The sequence below is a fragment of the Toxorhynchites rutilus genome, chromosome 3 (genome assembly GCF_029784135.1).
Source record: "Toxorhynchites rutilus septentrionalis strain SRP chromosome 3, ASM2978413v1, whole genome shotgun sequence".
NCBI classification, from domain to species: domain Eukaryota; kingdom Metazoa; phylum Arthropoda; class Insecta; order Diptera; family Culicidae; genus Toxorhynchites; species Toxorhynchites rutilus.
In genome coordinates this window covers 87,281,513-87,302,831 of record NC_073746.1, presented here as the reverse complement: position 1 = coordinate 87,302,831, position 21,319 = coordinate 87,281,513, and the positions used below count along the sequence as shown (strand labels likewise).

The window sequence follows — 21,319 nt, the reverse complement described above, 5'->3', positions numbered from 1 at the left end:
GGCAAAATTATAGATTATAATTTAGCGGTTCTGTACACACTGAAAAAAAATCTCTTTTTTAACTAAAAAAATTGAAAATAAAGTTTAAAAATGGAATATCTCGAAAACTACATTTTAAAGAAACCTAAATTTTGGACCCAATAAAACCCATATTGTCTCCAACAATTGGTTTTTGATTTGATCCTGGCCAAATGAAAAATGATTTTCAAAGCATTTTAAAATTTGCACGTTTTATACAAAAATTTCAAAAATCAAAAACCATTATACCTACAAAATTCTTGTCAAAGGATAAAATGTAGAAAATTATTTAGATCATAAAAAAATACAATTTTTTTTCAAATTACGCTGAAAAAAAATTTAAAAAAATTGAAATTCATTTTTCTCAAAAACGTATTACGAATACGAATAGTTCTTACAATTTTCAACAAGTTACTCATACATCGGAAGATGGGCGCAAGGATTTTTTTTTTCAAAAAACAACTTTTTCATGTTCTATTTGTTGAAATTACAATTAACCCTAATTTTGTTTAAAATCAAAATAGCGGTATAGTGTATTCAACAAAGTTTTAGATACTATTAAAATATAAACATTTGTCCAAGACTTCAACTTTCCATCTGTTATAGTTTCTGGAATATATAGAATATATTTTTGAATGGAGACTCCTGAAAAATAATGCTTTACTCGTATTTTTTTTGTGTGTATATTCTCAAGTATTACATTTACATTTTTGACCTGTAACTTCATAGATTGCAAAGATTGCAGAATATGTCAATCGCGATAATCTACACACTAAAATGTTACGATTTAAACATTCATAGTATTTTTTCAAAGAAAAAAGAAAAAGTTGTTGTTAGAAAAACTTTTTTCCTGTAAAATTGGCCACCTTCCGAACATATTTAAAAAAAAAGAATTTTAATTTTCAAAATATTTTTGATATTTTTTAATGAAAGCATAATTTATTTCCTACATTTCATTCTTGTATCAACATTTTGTAGGCCTAATAGTTTTTGATTGAGAAATTTTTCGTAATTTTGATTTTTTTCTACTTTTTTTTCGAAAAATGTTAACTCAAAAACTATGAGACCTACAAAGTGTTGGTTTAAAAAGGAAATGTAGGAAATAATTATTGTTTCCATTGAAAAATGTCATACAATTCAAAAATTTTATTGAAAAAAAATTTTTTTTTGGAAATTTAAATTCATTTTTCTCAAAAAGGTTATTTTTAAAATTCTGGAAAAAATATGTGTGAATTGCTGTTGAAAAAGTTGTTTTTTTTTTATTATCCAAAATATATATTTTTTTTAAGGCTCATATGGCGTCAACCTGACGGGGCCGGGAGTTCAATATTTCGACAATGTTTGCCTTATAACTATGTTAGTAATATGTAACCGATTACTCGCGGTTGGCTCGAGGTTAGTATTACAAGTGTTTTCGTAATTGTGATGTTGCTGTCTCCAATGCTCTGTACCTGTGCCCGACACGGGATACTTCCTTTTGGGATGCAGCTGACCATTAATCAGCAACGCACCCTAGTCTGTACCCCATATCTAGCGTGGTGCGTCTTCTCGACTCGAGGAATCCAGGATAGAATGGTCACTAGCCGGCGCAAACATCAGCTCGTGTAGAGTTGTCATGAGCGGTACAACCTTTGGCTCTTGTTGAATGATCAGTGGACTGCACAACCTTCGGCCCGTGCATCTGTAAAGAGTGTGTGTATGTATTGCCGCGACTAAGTAAAAGTTTATCGATCGGATAGGAGGGATATGAAACGGGGACACAACGAAGGAAACATCATTAAACGTTGACATCGGCGTTTCTGAGGAACAGGTATAGATGACGCAGAAGATCAGGATCACGGCTACCTAAGATATCCCGGACGGGGATATCCGATTGTCTGCCTTTTGCTCTCAGTGCTCTAGAGAGTTGAGAGCGAGCAGCATGGAACCGGATACACGACCAGACAATATGCTCGATGTCGTAGTAGCCTCAAAAACATAAAACATAAAAAGTTGTTATTTGTGTTTTTTCTTTTTAAAAGTACCCAGCTTACAATGGGTGACTTGTTGGAAATTGTAAAGGCTATTCACATATTTCGGACAATGTGCAATGAAAATGCCAATGGTAATGAAAAAAGCGCATATTTTCAACTCTATCACTACATCCTAATATCAAAACTGTGTTTGCGATTGAACAGTTCGAGGTTCAGCGTTACCCGGGACTCCTGCGTCATTCGTTTCAGCGGTTATGAAATGATTATGGGAAATTTCGAATACACACTTGGGAAAGCATATAAAATATGCGGAGCTGCCCAATACAACATGCATTTCCGAAATGAACAACCAAATAATTCGTAGTCGACAACTATTAAAATCACAACATTAACAACTCCTCGGGGGCGCCACATAAATTAGTTAGTAATTATCCAAAAATCTGAGACGTGTGTTTAGCATGAAGCCATTAACGAGTTATAATTGAAAATATTCAACATCCGCTATATGTAAAGAAATAGGCTAGCACACCTGTGAACACCTGAAAGATTTTTTTCTCTTCGTTCATGTTGAACATCATAAATTTACTCCTCATCACAACACTGACCAGAGCCAAGCGCGATATCGTGTCGAGTGGATTTTTATGGTTTTGGGATACTTTCCTTCCGAGCGGCTGGCCAATTTGATAGTATGTAATAGTTTGTTAAGTAATAATGAAAGCTCTTCCGATGATTTTCATCACATCTGATCAGGGGTGAAGATTGCTGTTATTAATGAGCTAAAGCCTTTTTTTCTCTAATAGGGTGACAAAATAAGTTTTTTTTTTGAAAATTTCAAATTATCCTTTTTCCTGTTTGCTGTTTTTTCTGTTTTCCATAGAAACTTTTTGTATAACCGTACAAAGTAGAGTTTTGTAGCAACTTTCTAGAAAATGTGAATAAAAACAAATTCTCACAATAGCATGAAAAAATACTTTTTTTTTGTATAAAATGTATACAAGTTTTTTTGAATGTTGAAGCATGCTTAATACAATGTTCACCCTGTTCGAAATTCGTTCACACCGAAATGGATGAGTCTTCCTCAACTAATAATTGCATCACTTTCATATTCACGTTCACTCTCAGGATTTGGCGAGTCTGCGAGTCGTTTCTTGCCCTCCGGCGACGTATCTTAATTGCTCCTCGAACGCTGCCAGCCTGCTGATGGTATTGTTTCTGTTAACAGAGTGATGATGAGCGACGTGAATTGTTTGCATACCATTTTTTCTTTGAGAGACCTTTCGTCTAGCGGCGGCACGCGGCCCACGGTGGATATTTGTTTACCTGTCGCGACCACTGCGCAGCGTTGGATCCCTTCCGGTGGTGGCCAGCATGAGATTTGCCCTTTGAGTCAACCAGACGAGATGATCAACGCTGCACGCGGGGGGTACCTTGCGAAAAGGAGAAGGGTCAGACGCGTTGTTTTTTCGGGGGTCTTAGCGATGCGTGACAATTCAGCACTTCTTTGCATAAATAAAGCTCGCGTAGAGAGGCTTTCTCTCAGTTTGGGATCGAGCTTGGCCGCGTGTGCGTTTTGAACCGTCCGAAATGATGCTTAAGGTGACTTAGTGACAAAGTGAATTCTCGCGCAAAAGTAGTTGAATTTGGTTTTGGACTATCAGTGAACACAAAATATAAACTGTGATCTCTTTATAACTGTGAATAGTTGAAAAACTATATCAGGATACAACATGGCTAATATGGATATTAATGAGTTTCGTGAGTTTGGCAAAGCAGCAATCGATTTCGTGGCAGATTACTTGGAGAATATCAGAGAAAGGTAAAGTTTGTGGTCAAGAGTTCGAAACGTTTTCGTTTCATTCGTGTGCTATGCTAAAGCTATGCTGAGACAATTTGTCGAGGTGACCAAGTGACCATTGGTGACCAACATGAACTTCGTGAACTGCTTCGTTGGCTTGACTTGATGTTGTGATGAAGCAAGTTAAATGCAATGCTGAATGGGGTGTTTCTTTTGGGGTTGGTAGTGAATGAGCAAGAGTGTAAAATTAAAGCGACATTGCATCAAATATGTTTCGTTACAAAGAGCTTCCGAGCCGAATGGTTAGCACTACATATTTTAAGCCGGGAGCATGGGTTCGATTCTCGTTTTCGACGGGGGATTTTTTTCAAAAAGATTTCTTCTGACTTGCACTGTGGTCACGCGTATTCTAGAGCTTGCCACTCAGATCAATTCAAGACGTGTCGTTTGGCATAGAAATCTCAACTAAGCTTCTCTAGGAACGGAGGAACGGTTTCGTTACGTAAGTCTCCAAAGTATCATCACAGGACTACTAAGCTGACTGAATGCGGAAGTACGAAACTGGAAATCTACGTAACAGTGCATCTATAAGACTTATTTAAAACCTTCGAAAAGTTTATTCAAAAAAATGACATGAATCATGTAGCTGTATTGTCCATCGCATGCCACTATTTTTTTCTATTTCCTTATTCTATTCTAAACCTTACCCTATTCTTAACCTTATCCTATTCTAATCGTCCATATGCTGCCCCACTCTCTTCGATTTTTTTTCTTAATTTGGTTTGAACGATTTTGACTTAAGGAACTATACAGAAAAAACGAAATTCATATTTTTCGGCTGCTATCTAATATTATAATTTTCATAATTGGTCATATAACAATTTTGTTTGTGACTTTTTTCATATAAACGTAATTACAATGACTGTCTTTTTTTAAACGTATTTCTACGCTCTTCGATTAAAATATGATGTTTGGCATAGTTGTTGGAAAATTGAGGAGAAGTTTAGTTGCTAGGAAAAATTAAAAAAAAGTTATACCGTCGAAAACTTTTTCGTAAACTATGTATATATATACTGACTTAATTTATAAAATACTTTGACGGCTAGAAGAGGGAGATCCAATATTTTAAAGCTGTTTGCAATGAAAACAATGCAAAAAATTGATTCTAAAGGGTGTCACGTTCAAAATTTGGTAAAACAAGAATACGTATATTTATATTAAATCAAAGTATTCTCTTTTTGAAGTTCAATTTGTGTAGAGTACAGTGAAAAAATCATCAGCTAAGCTTTCGGTTGACCAGATCCGAATTGTCCCGGCTTTCGATTTAATCCTACCATTAGATTATGTACAGTCACCTCGTTCACTTTTGTTTGTCGGCTTTTTTGCTTGCGGTTTCCGTTACCTTCCAGTTCATCCTCCTGGTTACCGGTTACCGGTTCCAGTAAAACTCCAGGTAACGTATACATTTCAAAATGGACCGATTTCGGATGGCGATGGAATAAAAACTACAAAAGATAATTCAATGGACCAAATTCCCTGCTGCATTAATTGGGACTTCTAATAAAATTAAGTCTTGTTTATCTGTTTGATCACAAAATTATTGGAGTAGGTCCTCCGTTGTGGGGGACTTTGGGAAGGTTGGCGGATTTCGGTAGAACGTCTATCTTCAGCTGCTCTTTCTGGGTGATTACCTGCTGCTCATACACGACCCGCCTAGACTTACACTTCCGCATAAAAATGTCTATGTTTGTCTAACACTTGTTCACAGATTCTCCTGAAGAGAGAGGATGTTGTAAATGCCGGATCGGCTATATCCAGTGGACGCGAAGTGCGTTCTGGGGAGAAACTGACATTACGAACAAAGTATCGGATGTAGTTGTTTCACAGTTTTCGTCAACGCTACTACAAATCAATTGATAAGGGCGATAAGGGCGATGCATTTTTGGAGAAGACCCAACAAAACTAGGATTTAAGCTAAATTTGGTCCACTGAATTATATTCTGTAGTTTTTTTTTATCGCCAACCGAAGTTAGTCCATTTTTTAATGCATGCGTTTGTTGATTGAAGTTTTGATGTAGGTTCCGTCGTCAATCATTATGTAATCGAACTTCGATAGCATCGTCGTGTACACCCTCCAGGATCTTGTTTTAACCGTGCTGTTATGTTTATAGTTGCCATTTAGAGCCACTACCTTCTTATAAGTTAACAGTTCGGTTCATGTTTTAGATCGATGAACGATTGTAGACGAAACTCCTAGCTTGTTTGCGATATCGCGGATAGAGAGGTTGGGGTTTCGCTTGAATGCGCTTTTCACTCTGTTGGCATCGTTCCCAGAACATTTTTATTGCAATGGTGATAGTTGATTTTGCTATTTTCAACGATTTCGCTAACACGACGTACGAATCGTTAGGAAAAAAATTATACGTTACACCTCTTGTTTGAAGGCCTGTTTGATTACTAAAAAGCAAATATAAAAATCAAAATAAAGGTATCATTTTTCATGTGCACCAATAATGCTTACCACTCCTAAACTAGCGCAAGTATGTCTCGCGTGTTTAATGACCGTATCGAGCTCATTGACTTCAATGTAACGAGAGAATCAATGACAAGCCGCCTTCTCCGTAACCGTTAGGATAAGATAGATTAAGATACTTAATGTGCCATTTTTGTTCTAATTTAACCTGTTGATAACTGTAAATGAATAAATGAACACACTCACAAAATGCGGGACATAGGAGAGGTGCGGGTAAGATGGACAGACGGTTTTTACAGCTTCGATATTAAAAACACTTTTTTGTGAAATATTTTACCGATTATTTCGAAAAACAGTATATTGATTTGTAAGAAACTGCACTCAAGCTTTGGGAATCAATAATTTCCAAAGATACAATTGAAGTTTTTTTAACATGTTCGTGTTACTCCCACTTCCCCTACAGATTTTTCAATTTGTTAGCAACACACATTATTTGGCATTTTTTGAATGTTTCATTACTGACTAATAACAAATAATACTAATTTAATACGACGTGAAAAGAAATAAACATGTGACGTAAAATGATAAATTGAAAAGATGAAATTCGCTGCTAAAGCTTAGACAATTTAGGAATGAGGGACTTTCGAAAGCGCGAATTTTCCAATTAATCGAAACACATTATCATAATGGAAAAATGTAACATTATATTTCATGAAAAATTTAAACAAATTATTCATTCGTTAGTCGAAGGAACTCTCTCATTTAATTTTTGATACCGCTTGTTACGGCCCAGGCCGAACGCATAAAAAGAAAACACGTACACTGGAGTCGCTTTTTACGTAGGGGATACGTGCCGCGTAAATAAAAACCACGTAAAAGGAAACCGCGTAAATTCCAAAATCCGCGTAAATTCTAAAATCCGCGTAAATTCCGAAATCCGCGTAAAAATAAACTGAGTAATTTTCAAAATCCGTGTAAAAATCTAACAAATAGTGAATTAGTAGTTTAAAATGCAACCCATACAATTGATAACCTCAATTTTTATACATGCTGAGAAATAAAAGAAGATACAGATAGCATATCTGTATCTTCTTTTATTTCTCAGCTACTAATCAGTGATACAATACAAACTTATTTCGTGAAATGTCACAACAATTAGCATATTGAATTTTTACGCGGTTAATGCGTGTCGCGTTGAAAAAACCGCGTAAATGTCGAAATCCGCGTGAAATAAAACCGCGTAAATTCTGAAATCCGCGTAAAAAAACCGCGTAAATTCCGAAATCCGCGTAAAAAAAGCCGCGTATAAAAAAAACGAGTAAAAAGCGACTTCAGTGTATTTAATTTTTTTTAAACTTCAACAACATTTAAACAAAACATCGAAAAATTGCTATAACAAAAATCTCTAAAAACACTTCGTACACTTTATAATCACCCTGGATCTGGAATGGACAATTAGTGACCTATGTAGACCCGGATTTTTTATGCGGGGGATAGGTACCTCGTAAGATAAGTTCCCTCACGAACACTAATTACCGTCATATGCTCTGAACGAGCATAAGGGAGAGATATGAGCAGAGGGAGAGATGTGATATTGCTCGGGTTTTTACGCAAGATCCGCGTGAAAAATACCGCGTAAATAAACTGGGTTTATTAATCGCTTTTCACAAGGAACAAAAAACTGTTAAAACATTGTTCATCTGCATCACGCAGACTACATATCACTAGCGGTGAAGGACAACACAAAACTGCAATACTCATAAACAAACAATAACAATCGAATTGTCGTAGGAAAGGAACAGACGGAAACGGTTTCGCAATTACGGAATACAAAGAGCAATTGCGAATAACGAATATTTAAAACGAATATTCCAGACACAACTCCAATAAATAGAACTATAAACGTGTGCCGCATGTAAAGGGCACGGAATGTTCAGACACTGTTTTTTAGAGGCAAATGAACTGCAAAGTTTAAAGCCTCTCAAAAACAAACAATGGAATGGAATCAGACAGCGTTCAGTTGCAAATAAATCCCCGACCAATGTAGACCATAGGTTCTCAAAGTGGTTTATCACCCGGCGTACGACTTCTTCAGTTCCGATCTTGGTCTTCCGGTTCCACCAATTCTTAATCTCACCAATGTCGCTGGTAAATGCTTCCTACATCTTCGGCTTCCGCTTCGTTATCGTCTAATACTTCCCTATTGGTTGGCTCTGGGACAGGATTCAACTTTTTTTTAGATGACCTGTACTACATTGTCGTAACTGGACTATCATTGGACTTATTGGAAGGAAAAATACGATTGTTGAGCCACACCCTTTCCAAACTCTTGGACTTATTCATCACACAAACGTCGTTTTTCATGCTACAGGAACAGATACCCTTGACCCCGTGACTGTTTGTTTTTGAGGCTTCGGTTATACCTACTTGCTCAATAACACTAGTAACCTTTCGGGAGATGGATTCGCTACACAGTACAGCGATCATCATTCAATTTATTTTCGTCAACTCGCAATTCGGGATGTTGAGATCAGCCTAGGATAATAGTGCAGGTCCCTAGTTGACGTTGATGGATTTTGGAAGTAACTATGTATAACTATTTTTCTTTTCTCCTCTTGCATGCAGAATATCTGGAACACGTTAGTTCCAAACTTCTAAAAAATAGACCGAGCATAACTGTTCACAAACAACAAAACGCTGTCAAAAGCCACTATTGCCAAAATGAAGCGCCTCATTTCTAAATAATCTAAGCTTTATAGTTCATGTATAAAATATTTACGAAAGCTTTCAGTGTTGAATTCAAGAATTAACCATGTGACGTGTCGTGAGGGAGTTAAATGAAGAATATTCATATTATGATACGATTTTTTTGCAGAAAAACATATTAATTTGTTTATAATTTATAATTACCCTGTGATATTTTTAAATAAATATTTTTATGTTTTCGATAATAATAATCAATAACCGAAACAGCTAACGAAAACTATTTTTGTACCATGCAGAGATGTCCTTCCATCAGTAGAGCCAGGCTATTTGCATGATCTGTTGCCGAAAGAAATTCCCGAGCATGGAGACCACTGGAAATCTATAATGGAAGAATTCAAACGGTGCATCTTACCTGGACTTACGCACTGGCAATCGCCCAATTTTCATGCGTTTTATCCCTCGCAAACTTCGTACTCATCGATCGTGGCTGAAACGATTGCGGCGGGTCTTGGAGTCGTGGGATTCAGTTGGGTAAGCACAATTCAATGGCTGTTACAAAACATGGTACTGTAACTAATTTGCACCTTCTGTACTCTCAGATTTGTAGCCCTGCCTGCACCGAGCTGGAAGTCATCATGATGAACTGGTTGGGTCAACTGCTGGATCTACCCAAGTGTTTCCTGAATTGTGACGAGGGTAACGGCGGAGGTGTCATTCAAGGATCGGCAAGTGAGTCGATTTTTATAGCGGTTCTGGTGGCGCGTGAGCAGGCGGTTCGTCGATTGAAGATAGCACATCCGGAACTAACGGAAGCTGATATTCGGGGACGTTTGGTGGCCTACACCAGTGATCAAAGCAACAGTGCTGTTGAGAAGTCGGGAATATTGGGTGCTATCAAGATGCGTTTGCTACCAGCCGACGCTGATTGTGTGTTAAGAGGAGACACATTGATCGAAGCCGTTGAAAAAGACAAGGCTAATGGATTGTTTCCAGTAGTTATGATTGCAACATTGGGAACTACCGGTACATGTGCTTACGATAATCTCGAAGAAATCGGTCCGTATTGCAACGCCAACAACATTTGGCTTCATATCGATGCCGCCTATGCTGGAGCTTCATTCTGTTTGCCAGAATATGCATGGATTAAGAAGGGTCTAGAGACGGCCGACTCATTGAATTTTAATTTGCACAAGTGGCTATTCGTGAATTTCGATTGTTGTGCCATGTGGTTCAAGGATGCGGATAGAATAACGGAGGCTTTTAGTGTTGATCGCATATATCTCCAGCATAAGTACCAGGGTCAAAGCAAGGCTCCCGATTATCGTCACTGGCAGATTCAACTCGGAAGACGTTTCCGTTCGTTGAAAGTGTGGGTTACACTGAAAACTATGGGAGCTGAAAAAATTCGGAATTTACTCCGATTCCATATTAGCTTGGCACAAAAATTCGAAGCGTATGTCCGGTCTGATAGCAGATTCGAGGTAACATCTTCAACACTGGCACTGGTGTGCTTCCGTTTGAAGGGAGATGACAGTATTTCGAAACAGTTGTTGGATAATATCACCAAGCGAAAGAAGATCTTCCTAATCCCTGCCTTCTTCCAAGGAAAATATATAATTCGTTTCATGATTGCCGGACTTGATCCACAGCTCAAAGACATCGACTACGCTTGGGATGAGGTCAAATCCCAAACAGATCTGCTTCTCGGTACTGATGATAACGGGAATAAAGTCCCGTGCAAAAGTTCGACAGATCGCAATGTTTTACAGAAAGAGAAACCAATCGTGGAAATTTCCAAGAGTTTCAATGGGCTTGCATTGAGTAACGAAAAGATTCAATAGAGTTTAGGCATGTTTATCTTTCATCAGGCTGATCGCTACTTTAATGCAATACAATAAGGCAAGGTCAGGTTAGCAGATGTTTTTACATTAGTGAGAGATAAGAATAATAGAATAATCGATATTTATAAGAAAATGTTAATGATTTGATAATAAACATTTATTTATTATTTTGGGAAATAATTGAAATAAATTACCCATGGGGGTAACACCGTAATCGCAATTTGTCACTAAATATACTTGACAACAGCTGAACCAGTTCGAATGTGTTAACCGCCAAATGGAAGGTATTCTAATTCTAAATGTCGCTGTCGAATATGGTTCGAATCGTTCAACCGATCCCGGAGATATGATCGGAACAAGCTCAGGTGAACATGGAACATGGAAAAGAAAGGAATTTGAAATTAGGCAAATCTATCATGCGACACCTCATACCACACCACAATTTGGATGGAACCAGTTTGATGGAATTTAGGACCACATTGGACACAGACGGTATTTTTTCACTCAAATTAATATCCGTCATACGATGCCTTTAATTAAGTGAATTCCTTTTTGCTTGTAATTAGTTTATTACTCTTGTGAAGACCATCAAATGGCCATTATTTTTCGTTCAATAATGAAGGTATCAATCTAATAATTCTTATCAAACAACTTAAATCCAACATTAAATTCACGTAAGCTCAATAGTTCAATTCATTAAAAAACAACAACTTGAGATTAATAAATGCGTATCGGTTAATCAGTTCAGTTAGTCTTAACGAACAACTTAAGAACAATAAATGCACGACATATCGAAATCCGTGCAGCGTGTCTCATGAACCCATTTCTTGCACCCAATACACGTATTTCATTCTTGGCTGTCCACAGAATCTGAGAAATAGCTGCAAAGCATCTGAGATATATGAAATATATATCTCAATTACCTTCAACTGTCCGCAAACCATACCGGGCTTATTATTAAAAATGTGTAGGGTCTTACTCCAACAGCACACATTTTTAAAGAAAACTATTCCTATTAATTTATTGCTTTAACGTACCTCAACTCGAATCCCAGTGATAGTTAACAATCCAGGGACAAACTATAGAGCAACGAAAAAGAATTTGAAACCTCGTTCAAGAATAAAAGCTTAAATTCCGCTACCGAAAAATTACGTGGGCGTTCCGGTAAGTACTTAGCACCGTTGACCGATGGTGTCAGTATCGCAAGAGAGATTACTTATCGTGTAGTACACTCTCGTAAACGGCTACTGTCAAAATTTCAGCCGAATCGGAATCGTAGTTTTATTTTGACCGTGTGTGGAAGCGAGCGTGTCCGCGGATTTTAGATGAATTTTGGATCAAAACTTTCAAAATGGAAGTTTCTTATTCTGCATTCAAAATTTCAGATTCTAGGTTAACGGATACCAAGTTTTCATATACATACAACATCTAGAATTTCGAACTTTTCGATCTTGAATTTTGAAATTCCATTTATATATTCATTCAAACAAAAAATTCATAATTTTGGATTTCTGACATTTCGGATACCGGGTCTCCAGTCATACAGAAAATAAGAATCCAAATTGGATTTCCGATTTCCGACTATAATTTTTTTAATATTTTAAAAATAATAAAACAATTAAATTTGATTGCGCGTTTTTTCCATTATAGAAAATAAGCCTTGTATACATTTGAAATTTGAAAATCATTTGGGAACTTGTCCATAAAATTTACTCCTATACTTGCGTCTGGCTCACACCTCCCCTCGAAACCAAAACTTGCGATACGCTAACCAATGACGAACAACGAATGAGGAAGTGTTGATATTTTACGAGAAATCAACAAATTATTGATTTTTCGGTCTGTGAGGTCGCTAACCGGGTATAGGAGGATTAACATGTTGAGCCCAGCGTCGGTCCCTAGGGATTTTCGTTGGATTTTGACGAGAATCTTGTTCTTTTACTGTTTTATCGAGGTGTTTTACATAAATGTTCATTTGTCGGGGATGTTTTAGTGACGATGATGGTGTTGTCTTGAATTATAGAGACTTTAAGCTTTAGTTTAAGGAAAACTTAACCTAAATCGCCGATGAATTGCTGGCTGGTTGGCTGCCGATTGGTAATTGATGGCGTTTTGGTTGGTTAGTTAGTTGTTTATTTTATAGAGGCTTCAAACTTGAGAGTTCATTGAATTTTACTGGATATTGTTTTGGCGTATGCACATATTGAAATTTCGTCTGCTCATTCCTTATCACGGATCGAACTCATTACAGTACATTTAAATGAGTCTTATTCAACAAGAACAGTAAATAGCACGAAAAAGGTGCGAAATTGAAAAAATCCCCTTTTTTATTTTATAATTGTTCAATAGTTTGTTCCAAAAAGTAAATAATTTCCTTAATCTGTCTGAACCAAATGCTGGCACTGGGCGGCGCATACCATTATCAAAACAGCGAAGCAATAACATTTTCAAATTTACTCTCAGCCTCAGGATTAACATGCTTAACATGCTTGCTCGCTATCTAGAGCGACACAGAAACACTGAATTTATTAAATATCAAAGTAGTTTTTCAGTATCTCTTAGCAACATTATATCGTTAGCGTTAGATTCCAAAAACATCATATACAAAATAATTATTCACAAATTGTACTATGCAGCACATTTTGCAGAACAGCCGATTTAAAGAAAAAAGCCGAAAGTTAAAGCTCTTAATCCTACACCATCTCACATGAAAAGGCGTCTGAGTTTTATCAAAGCTCACATGAATCTCCAAACTCTCCAGACTTGAATCCTGTTGAAAATCATTGGAGGATCCTAGTACACACAATCTACGCTGTGGGAAAGCAATACACCACGATTGATGAATTCAAGGCCGCAATCTCGGTGACATAAGAAAATATCGAGAAATCCATTCTGCAAAATTTGGTACATAGTAAGCCAACACTAATTTTCCAGGTTATTTGAAAACACGCCGCCGCTGCTGGCTAGATTTATCATTACTATATTTCGGTCCAATGATGCTGGTGGAACAAAATATGATAATCGTGAATTAGGATTCGTCAGTTGTCCAGCTAGCAGCTGGACTGCGTGTTTTTTCAAAACCTAAGATAAGACTCGAAGAAAAATACATTTCAAAATTCTCTAAAATCTGTCTTTGGCAACGTATGAAAACAAAACAGTGTGTAGGGGAGAGAGTTTTTGTAAACTTAAAAAAATCCTGAATTCATCCTGGTTGTCATTTGGACATCAATGTATCATATGAGTGTGTTAGAGGTGTGCGTTGATGCGATTACGAATGGTTTATTCGAATTTTTGAAAATTGCTTTTTTGTCCGAATGTGTCCCATGTGTGGGGCAGTTTCGAAATCCTTGTACGAAAAAACCTTTCTTGAGAATGGATAGCAACCTGTCATTTTGAATCCAGCTAAGATATTACTCAGATTGAAAGAAGCATTATAAACCGATGCAACGATACCTGAAAGGTCGTGTATAGAAATAGTTTTTTTTCCAGGATGGTTGAGTAGCCAATCGTTCTGGGAAACTGAGAGCTTTTGCTTGAAAGGGCCCATAACTGAAACATCCAACGGTTGTAAGCGATTTGTGACATAAGATAGAAAAGATACATGAATTGTGCAATTTTTTCTGCAATATTTAATTGTTTCCAAAGTGCAATGACGTTTTGATGGATTTTTGATTTTTTGAAATTGATTCGTTTCGTTGCTTTTTGCTACCTTTTTTCAAATTTTCCAGATCATTGAGAAACAGTTTTCCCGTTATGAAACCGTTAATTGGGAAATTAACAAAGACAATAGACCCAGTTGGACCACCTTTGAGCTAGAATCATGAAAACGTTCTATTCGAAATTAGTTTGATAACTCTTTACATCTCATCTTCGTTGATGCTGGTTCTATCGGTTTTCTTTTTGTAGTTTCGAACCATCATTAGGTCTGAGAATCATACTGAATTGATTAGGTCTGAGAATCAGACTAAATTGATGTTTGTTAGTAAACAACAATCAGACACAAATTTTATGATGTATTAAACAGTATCCGAATGTGCCCCGTGAACGATGTCCGACTGTGCCCCACCACCATCCGATGACAAATCATAATTTTATCTAATAAATAGACCTCTATTTCCCCGTTGTATGCACGTTTTCTTCATTACATATCAGTTACTAACGGAGGTGGTGTACTTAAATTTCTAAATCGTTCACAAAGGAATTAGGGAAATACTTACAACTTCAAGCTCAAAAGTTTCGAAACGTGTATGAAAAAGGGCACTGTGTTGTTTTCGTAAGTAATAAACGACCAGGAGATGTCAAACCATATGACAGTTGTTGGTGGAAGGGCTGTTAACTTACTTATATTTTTAATTTGGTTGAAAATTGTACCACTTAGTTTTTACAAGCGCTGTCCGAAACTGCCCCCGTCCGAAACTGCTCCCCCCTTTCCGCTACGTGTGATACAAACATACAAAATCACTCTCCACCAGACGGAATGAAAACTGATGCGGTGCCAAACAAAATTGCATTACTGTGTGTGTTGGGTCGATAGCACGTGAACGGAGGCTCACGGATTTCCGGCGAAAACGCGATTCTGAATGTTTGAATTAACAAGTCCGTAGCGAAAAATAGTTGTGAATAGAACTGATTAAAAACACTCCTTCTGGTAAACGGTGAAATAAAATACGTTAGAACAGGAGCGATGCATAAACAAACGGGCTCTATTTTCATTCAAGCTTTGGCAAAAAAATTGTAACTTGTTTGCTGCAGCTGTTTCCGATGTTGTAGGTACTGCTGAGGTTGTTGTTTATGATTTTGTTGCTTTGCTCCCGCTACTGTTGCTGATGTTGGATTTGATTACTCGGAATCATTTTGGGTTCACCTTCCTGTTGGTTGATGTTAATTGCTCCACAGTTCGAAAATGACTAAATACCACGCCTTGTATTCTAAGTGGCAAGCTCTAGAATACGCGTGTCGAAGCAAGTCGAAGGAACTTTCTTAGTGGAAAAATTTTCCAGCCAGAACGAATACGCGATGACGACATTGCGCTTCGTGTTCTGATTTGCGGAGCGAATACGATAATGGATTTTATGGCGGAATAAACACACTTTCAAAATGACAATTATAAATGAAAATTTACTTTTCCGTATAAAATTTGTACTTTGTTTCTCCAAAATATATATTTTTATTAAGGCTCACATGGCGTTAGCCTCACGGGCCGGGAGTTCAATATTTCGACTATTTTTGCCTTATGACTACGTTAGTAATATGTAACTGTTTACTCTCGGTTGGCTCGAGGTTAGTATTAGGGGAGCCGCGGGTAAGACGGACAGTGGGGGTATAATGGACAGGTGGTTGATTTGTATAGTTACATTATGAATTTCAAAAGTCTGTTGATGGGAAACCTTTCTACATGCTATTATATAATTAATAAACCATTTTATTACAATGAATACTGATCAAAATTGGAATAGAGAAACAAAAACCGAAAATCGAACATGATTCCGCGTGTGGATGACTTTTGCGGCTTCGATATTAAGCATTTTGAGTGGTTTAATTGCAAAATTGAATTCGCTGATGGTTATATTTCGGTTTGTGAGTTGACAGAGAAGCGATATTAGGTATGTACGGAAAAGTAAATTCATTCGTTAGTGGTAAATTTAAATTATTGAAATAATTGCACTGGAGAGGTGAAATGGACAGTCACATCCATAATCACATCCAATGCATGATGGAAAGTAAAGGGAATGATGATGATGTTGGATTAAAGACGCTTTAAACTTTTCAGTTCATTCGCCTCTAAGTGAAGGGAAGAATATTGAACTCTTTTTTATATTGTTTTCTCTTTTTGTTCTATTTCAGTTACTGGACGCACAAACACTGAGAGAGAGTGAAATTGTTCCTCTCGCGAGCGATAAACCTCTACGCTTCGTATATTATGAACCTGTCCATGTCCCCACACTACATGTCCATTATACCCGCACCGATGAAAATGTTGTACCCTTCGGCTTGTTTTAATTTCAGTAAAAAACATGGAAAAACACATTTTTATAAAACATTTGGCCAGTTATTTCGAAAATCAGTATATTGAACTGCAAGAAACTGCTTTTGATTTTTTGAAAACATGAGTTTCCTAAGATACAATTGATGTTTTCCTTAACATGTCCGTCTTACCCCCATCTCCCCTACATCTGTTGCAGTCTCCATCGCTCTGTATGTGTACCCCATATAAATCGTGGTGCATCTCTCTTGGCTAGAGAGATCCTGGGTAGAATGGTCACTGGCCAGTACAATCAGCAGTTCGTGTGGACTTGTCATGAGTCATGAGTGTGAACTTTTGGCTCTTGTTGAATGATCAGGGTGCCCTCAATAAAATTTGTATTCTATGTAACACGTTTTTTTTTGCGATACTCAATATATATTCTCAATATCCTATGTAACACGTTTTTTTGCGAAGTTCAATCCGCGATGACGAAGATACAGTATGAGTTTGCGACCCAACCTATTTATTATCAGATTAGGAAGGAAGGATTAGAAGGATTAGAAGGCTTCTCAAATTCGGAGTATAGAGCACAATGTCGCCAACGCGAATTGATGCTGTCACTTATATCGGGTTTCGGCCATTACACCGACATTCGATATATAGTGACCAGGTGTGAACAAACTTTTTTCGGCAATTCAAACGTTTCATATTAATCAATGATAAGAATAAAATTCAATACTATATCTTCGTTCATATCTCGTTCTTTACTGAAAGTTTTCATTCTTTGACGTTTTGAACCGCGCATACTACAAGGTCACTAAATTATTCGAAAAAATAAAGCGGGAATATATTATATAATTGTATGCTCCGCTAATGAATTCGGTTTATGACTAAATCGATTTTTATTTATTTTTTTATTTATTTATTCATTTACCATCTTTGATCACAGACCACACAGACTATTTAGACATTCTTAATGCTATCTTTAAAAACTAGTCTACCTATATTGAAATCAAAAATATCGTGCACATCGTTAAAAAGCCTACAGCATCTATCTAGCGGATTGTTATATCCGTATGTAGTACGGTGTCCTTGAACTCTGAGAAAGGAAGTGCTTCGGAGTTGGCGGTTCGGAACGAGAATATTTATATTTTGCAGTTTGCTGCCGCAGTCGATATTGTTGCTTAGTACGTCGTAGATGAACACTCTTTGCAGAAAACTACGCCGGCTCGACAGAGTTTGAAGTCCCATGAGCGCGCATCGATGTTCGCAAGGCGGTAGATTGTCGGGATTTGTCCATGGGAGCCGCCGTAACGCATTTCTTATGAAAAGTTTCTGAATTTTTTCGATACGTATTACGTGCACACTATGATACGGGGCCCAGATTTGCACTCTATACTCTAGAACGCTGCGAACCAGAGAACAGTACAGTGACTTCATGAATGTACGTTGTCAAATTGTGCTGTATTTCTTCTCAGGAAGCCAAGCATGGAGTTTGCTTTAGTGGCTGTCATCGATATGTGCTCGTTGAATCTCAATTTCCTGTCTAAAAATCCTTGATAGAGTCCACTCTCACAAGCGGTGATGACTGGTGTTCGACTTCGGCTGAAGGTGATGATTTTGCATTTGGCTGGGTTTGCCAACATTCCGTTCATCTTACACCACGATGACAGGCGTTCAATATCGGCTTGCAGAGCCAGGCAATCAACCGTCGTCTTGATAATGCGGTAGAGTTTTAGGTCATCTGCATACAAGAGCATGCAGCAGCTTAGGTGCTCGCATACATCGTTTAAAAAGAGTATAAAGATGAGAGGACCTAGGTGACTACCCTGAGGAACCCCGGACGGTAGGTGAAACGCATTCGATGTGGCATCGTGAACCTTCACGAAAGCTTTCCTGGACGGAAGGTACGTTTCTTTCCAGCGAACAATCCACGAAGGAAGACCGAGGAGGCTCAGTTTTGTGATAGTTAGACCATGAGGAACTTTGTCGAACGCCTTGGAGAAGTCGATATACACGGCATCAACTTGTCGACGCTTCTCGATGGCACCAACCAGAGTGTTAGTCGAGGTGATCAGATTGGTAATGTTGGAGCGTTTCTTCATAAACCCGTGCTGAAATTCCGATATTAACGATCGGACTGCCGTGTACAGCTTATCGTGTAGCAGTCTTTCCAGCACTTTCGCCAAACAGTCCAGTATCGAGATTGGACGGTAGTTTTCCACGCTGTGAATGTTTCCAGATTTGAAGATCGGGGTTATGGATGCTAGCTTCCATGACTCAGGAAAGACGCCGTCAAGAAGTGATCGATTGAAAATAAACTTCACAGGGGTGGTCAATGATGCAGCACAATTCCTAATGAAGAAAGGTGGAATTCGATCCGGACCAGGACCTGTCGAGGCGTCAACAGAAGAGAGGGCTTTGAGAATATCGTCGTGGCTGAAAGTGACTTGCTGTAGACGAATATCAAAACTCGGCAAGTTATCGATGTATTCCTGCGGAGTTGGAGCCTGATCGACTTCGTAAACGGTTCGGAAGAATTCCGCAAAGAGGTTAGCAGAGGTAGCAGCGTCAAAGGAGCTTTGACTACAGTATGTAACGTCCACTGGAATACGTGCTGAGCCTTTTCGGGAATTTACGAAATTCTAGAAAGATGATGGATTTATCTTGAAACAATTAATGAATACGAGTTTATTCAAGTAACTCAAACTAACAGATAACAAATGTTGAAACCAAACCATTGAAACCGCTATCATCCGGGAAACGACAAACTCCAAACTTGCGCATTACATCACACATACAGTTCCAGTCCCTTAAGCAAACCGAACCGAAGTATGTACGGATAAAATTTCCACATTCGATTCCCATCAACAACTTCTTCTATTTTGTTGGGCAGAATCCGGTAATGCCATTCTTTGGCGATAGCTTCGGGCCGTCAACACTCGAGTGATGACTTTAGTCAGTCAGCGACCCCCGTTCCAACACATGCAGCACAGGGGCAGTAAGAAGCTCATTGCGCTTTTCACGTTTGCACAAGCTGCCGTTGATATGGTTGATGGCGTTAATGATGATAGAACAACAGTGACGCTCGATACGCGGCGCTGGTGCGTGGAAACGAGAAGGAGAGATGAAAATTCTGCCGAATGATAAGGTACTGAGACTTGCTTGCTGTCTTCGCTTTTTATGTGAGCATGGCTTGGGTGGCAAAAAGTGTGTTAACGCATCGGGCGCTCCACACATCCACACAGCTCTTTGAAAAGGGGCAAATATATTGTGAGATCATGTATGGTCTGTGAAAGTTCAGATGAGTGGGAGAGAAAATACGTTGAAGAGTAACAGAAGCAGAAGCAGTAGTATCAGATTAGCATACATTACACACCACTTGGAGATGGCAACGTAAAGTCGGAGGGTAGAACGTGATGCTAGGACGTGGTGTTTTGCTGCCATCAACTGCTCTCCAGGGGACGAAACAATGCGTATAGAGCACATACAAATCTCTATCTGGTTGGTTTGGGTACATGTAACAACGCTGAGCGAGTTTGTGGCATTTCTCTGTGTTTGAGTGTGTGTGTTCAAGGAAAATATCGCCCTTAGCAACGGTGGGTGGAGCCAGCATAGAAATTTCCCACCACTTTGCTCTGTACTAAAAACGTATCGGCTCTTGTTCCTTCATTTTGTGCAAAAATCATGAAACCTGAACGGGCACTCTCTGTCTACATGTGTTGTTTAGATGTTTCCAAACAAGTTCAAAGAAGAAGTCAGTTTCTTTGCGCCGAAAAGGAACTTTTCCTCGACGGAATCAACCACTTCGAAGGGCTGTCGGTGCGGGAATGCGCAGGTTCGATGAAAAACGATGTGACAGTATCGCGTTCCCGGAGCATCGAAAATGTACTCGCAAGATGAGTGAAAAATCACCGCTGTCATCCCAATTTCTCGTAACGAGGGTGAAAAGGTTCCGACAAATAAAGTCTCACGCGTGCGACGGAAAAGTTTCTTCCTTCACAGTGGCTAGTCGTAAAAATGTTGCAATTAAATGAATTTTTGTGTTTGGGTGAAGAAATCGTTAGCGATGAGTGGAAAAACATGGCACAGGAGGAATAAAACCGTAATTAGAATAGAAGACCTGGTTTTGGTCCGAGCGCTGGAATAGAAGTTGGGAGGGAATAAGGAGTTCATTTGCATCCCAATTAGTAAATGAGTGATAAAGTTCCGCCGCCGGAAGAGATCCCGCGCGAGTCATTCGCTGGATTATGTCTGAGATTTGTGGTTAGACCTTATTAATTTGGCTCGTTGAAGTAATGTTATGCCTTTAGACTTGGGATGCCAAACCTAGAAGTAACGCATTTCTTTCGATTCCAACAATTAGTGACATTTGAGAAACTTGATCTACATGGGAACAGTTTTAATTGTGCATATATAGACAAATTGGTTGATTTCTTGGAATTCTAAAGGTAGGTGAAAGTGGCTTCATTGAATCTACAATCCTTTGGGGTAGTTCACTCTTTTTACAAACATGAGGATGGCAATTAAGGAATAATTTGTAAAATT

General features: G+C 38.2%; 2 protein-coding genes across 5 annotated transcripts in view; both read left to right on the top strand.

The window, feature by feature from the left end:
- The first annotated feature begins 3,542 nt into the window (after positions 1-3,542).
- Positions 3,543-11,557, top strand: LOC129777415 (3,4-dihydroxyphenylacetaldehyde synthase). Its single transcript, XM_055783669.1, has 3 exons — positions 3,543-3,807; positions 9,262-9,496; positions 9,565-11,557. Exons 1-3 carry the CDS (start codon positions 3,719-3,721, stop codon positions 10,804-10,806), a joined length of 1,566 nt encoding a protein of 521 aa, XP_055639644.1. The 5' UTR covers positions 3,543-3,718; the 3' UTR covers positions 10,807-11,557.
- An 8,924-nt stretch (positions 11,558-20,481) lies between these two features.
- LOC129775393 (LIM/homeobox protein Lhx3) overlaps positions 20,482-21,319 on the top strand; it is a 140,584-nt gene continuing 139,746 nt past the window's right edge. For 3 of the 4 annotated variants that reach the window (XM_055780095.1, XM_055780096.1, XM_055780094.1), the window contains exon 1: positions 20,484-21,222. The gene's annotated coding sequence lies outside the window, so the exon portion shown is untranslated. Of the gene's footprint in view, positions 21,223-21,319 lie in introns of all 4 variants that reach the window. The other variant, XM_055780099.1, reaches the window with a different exon arrangement.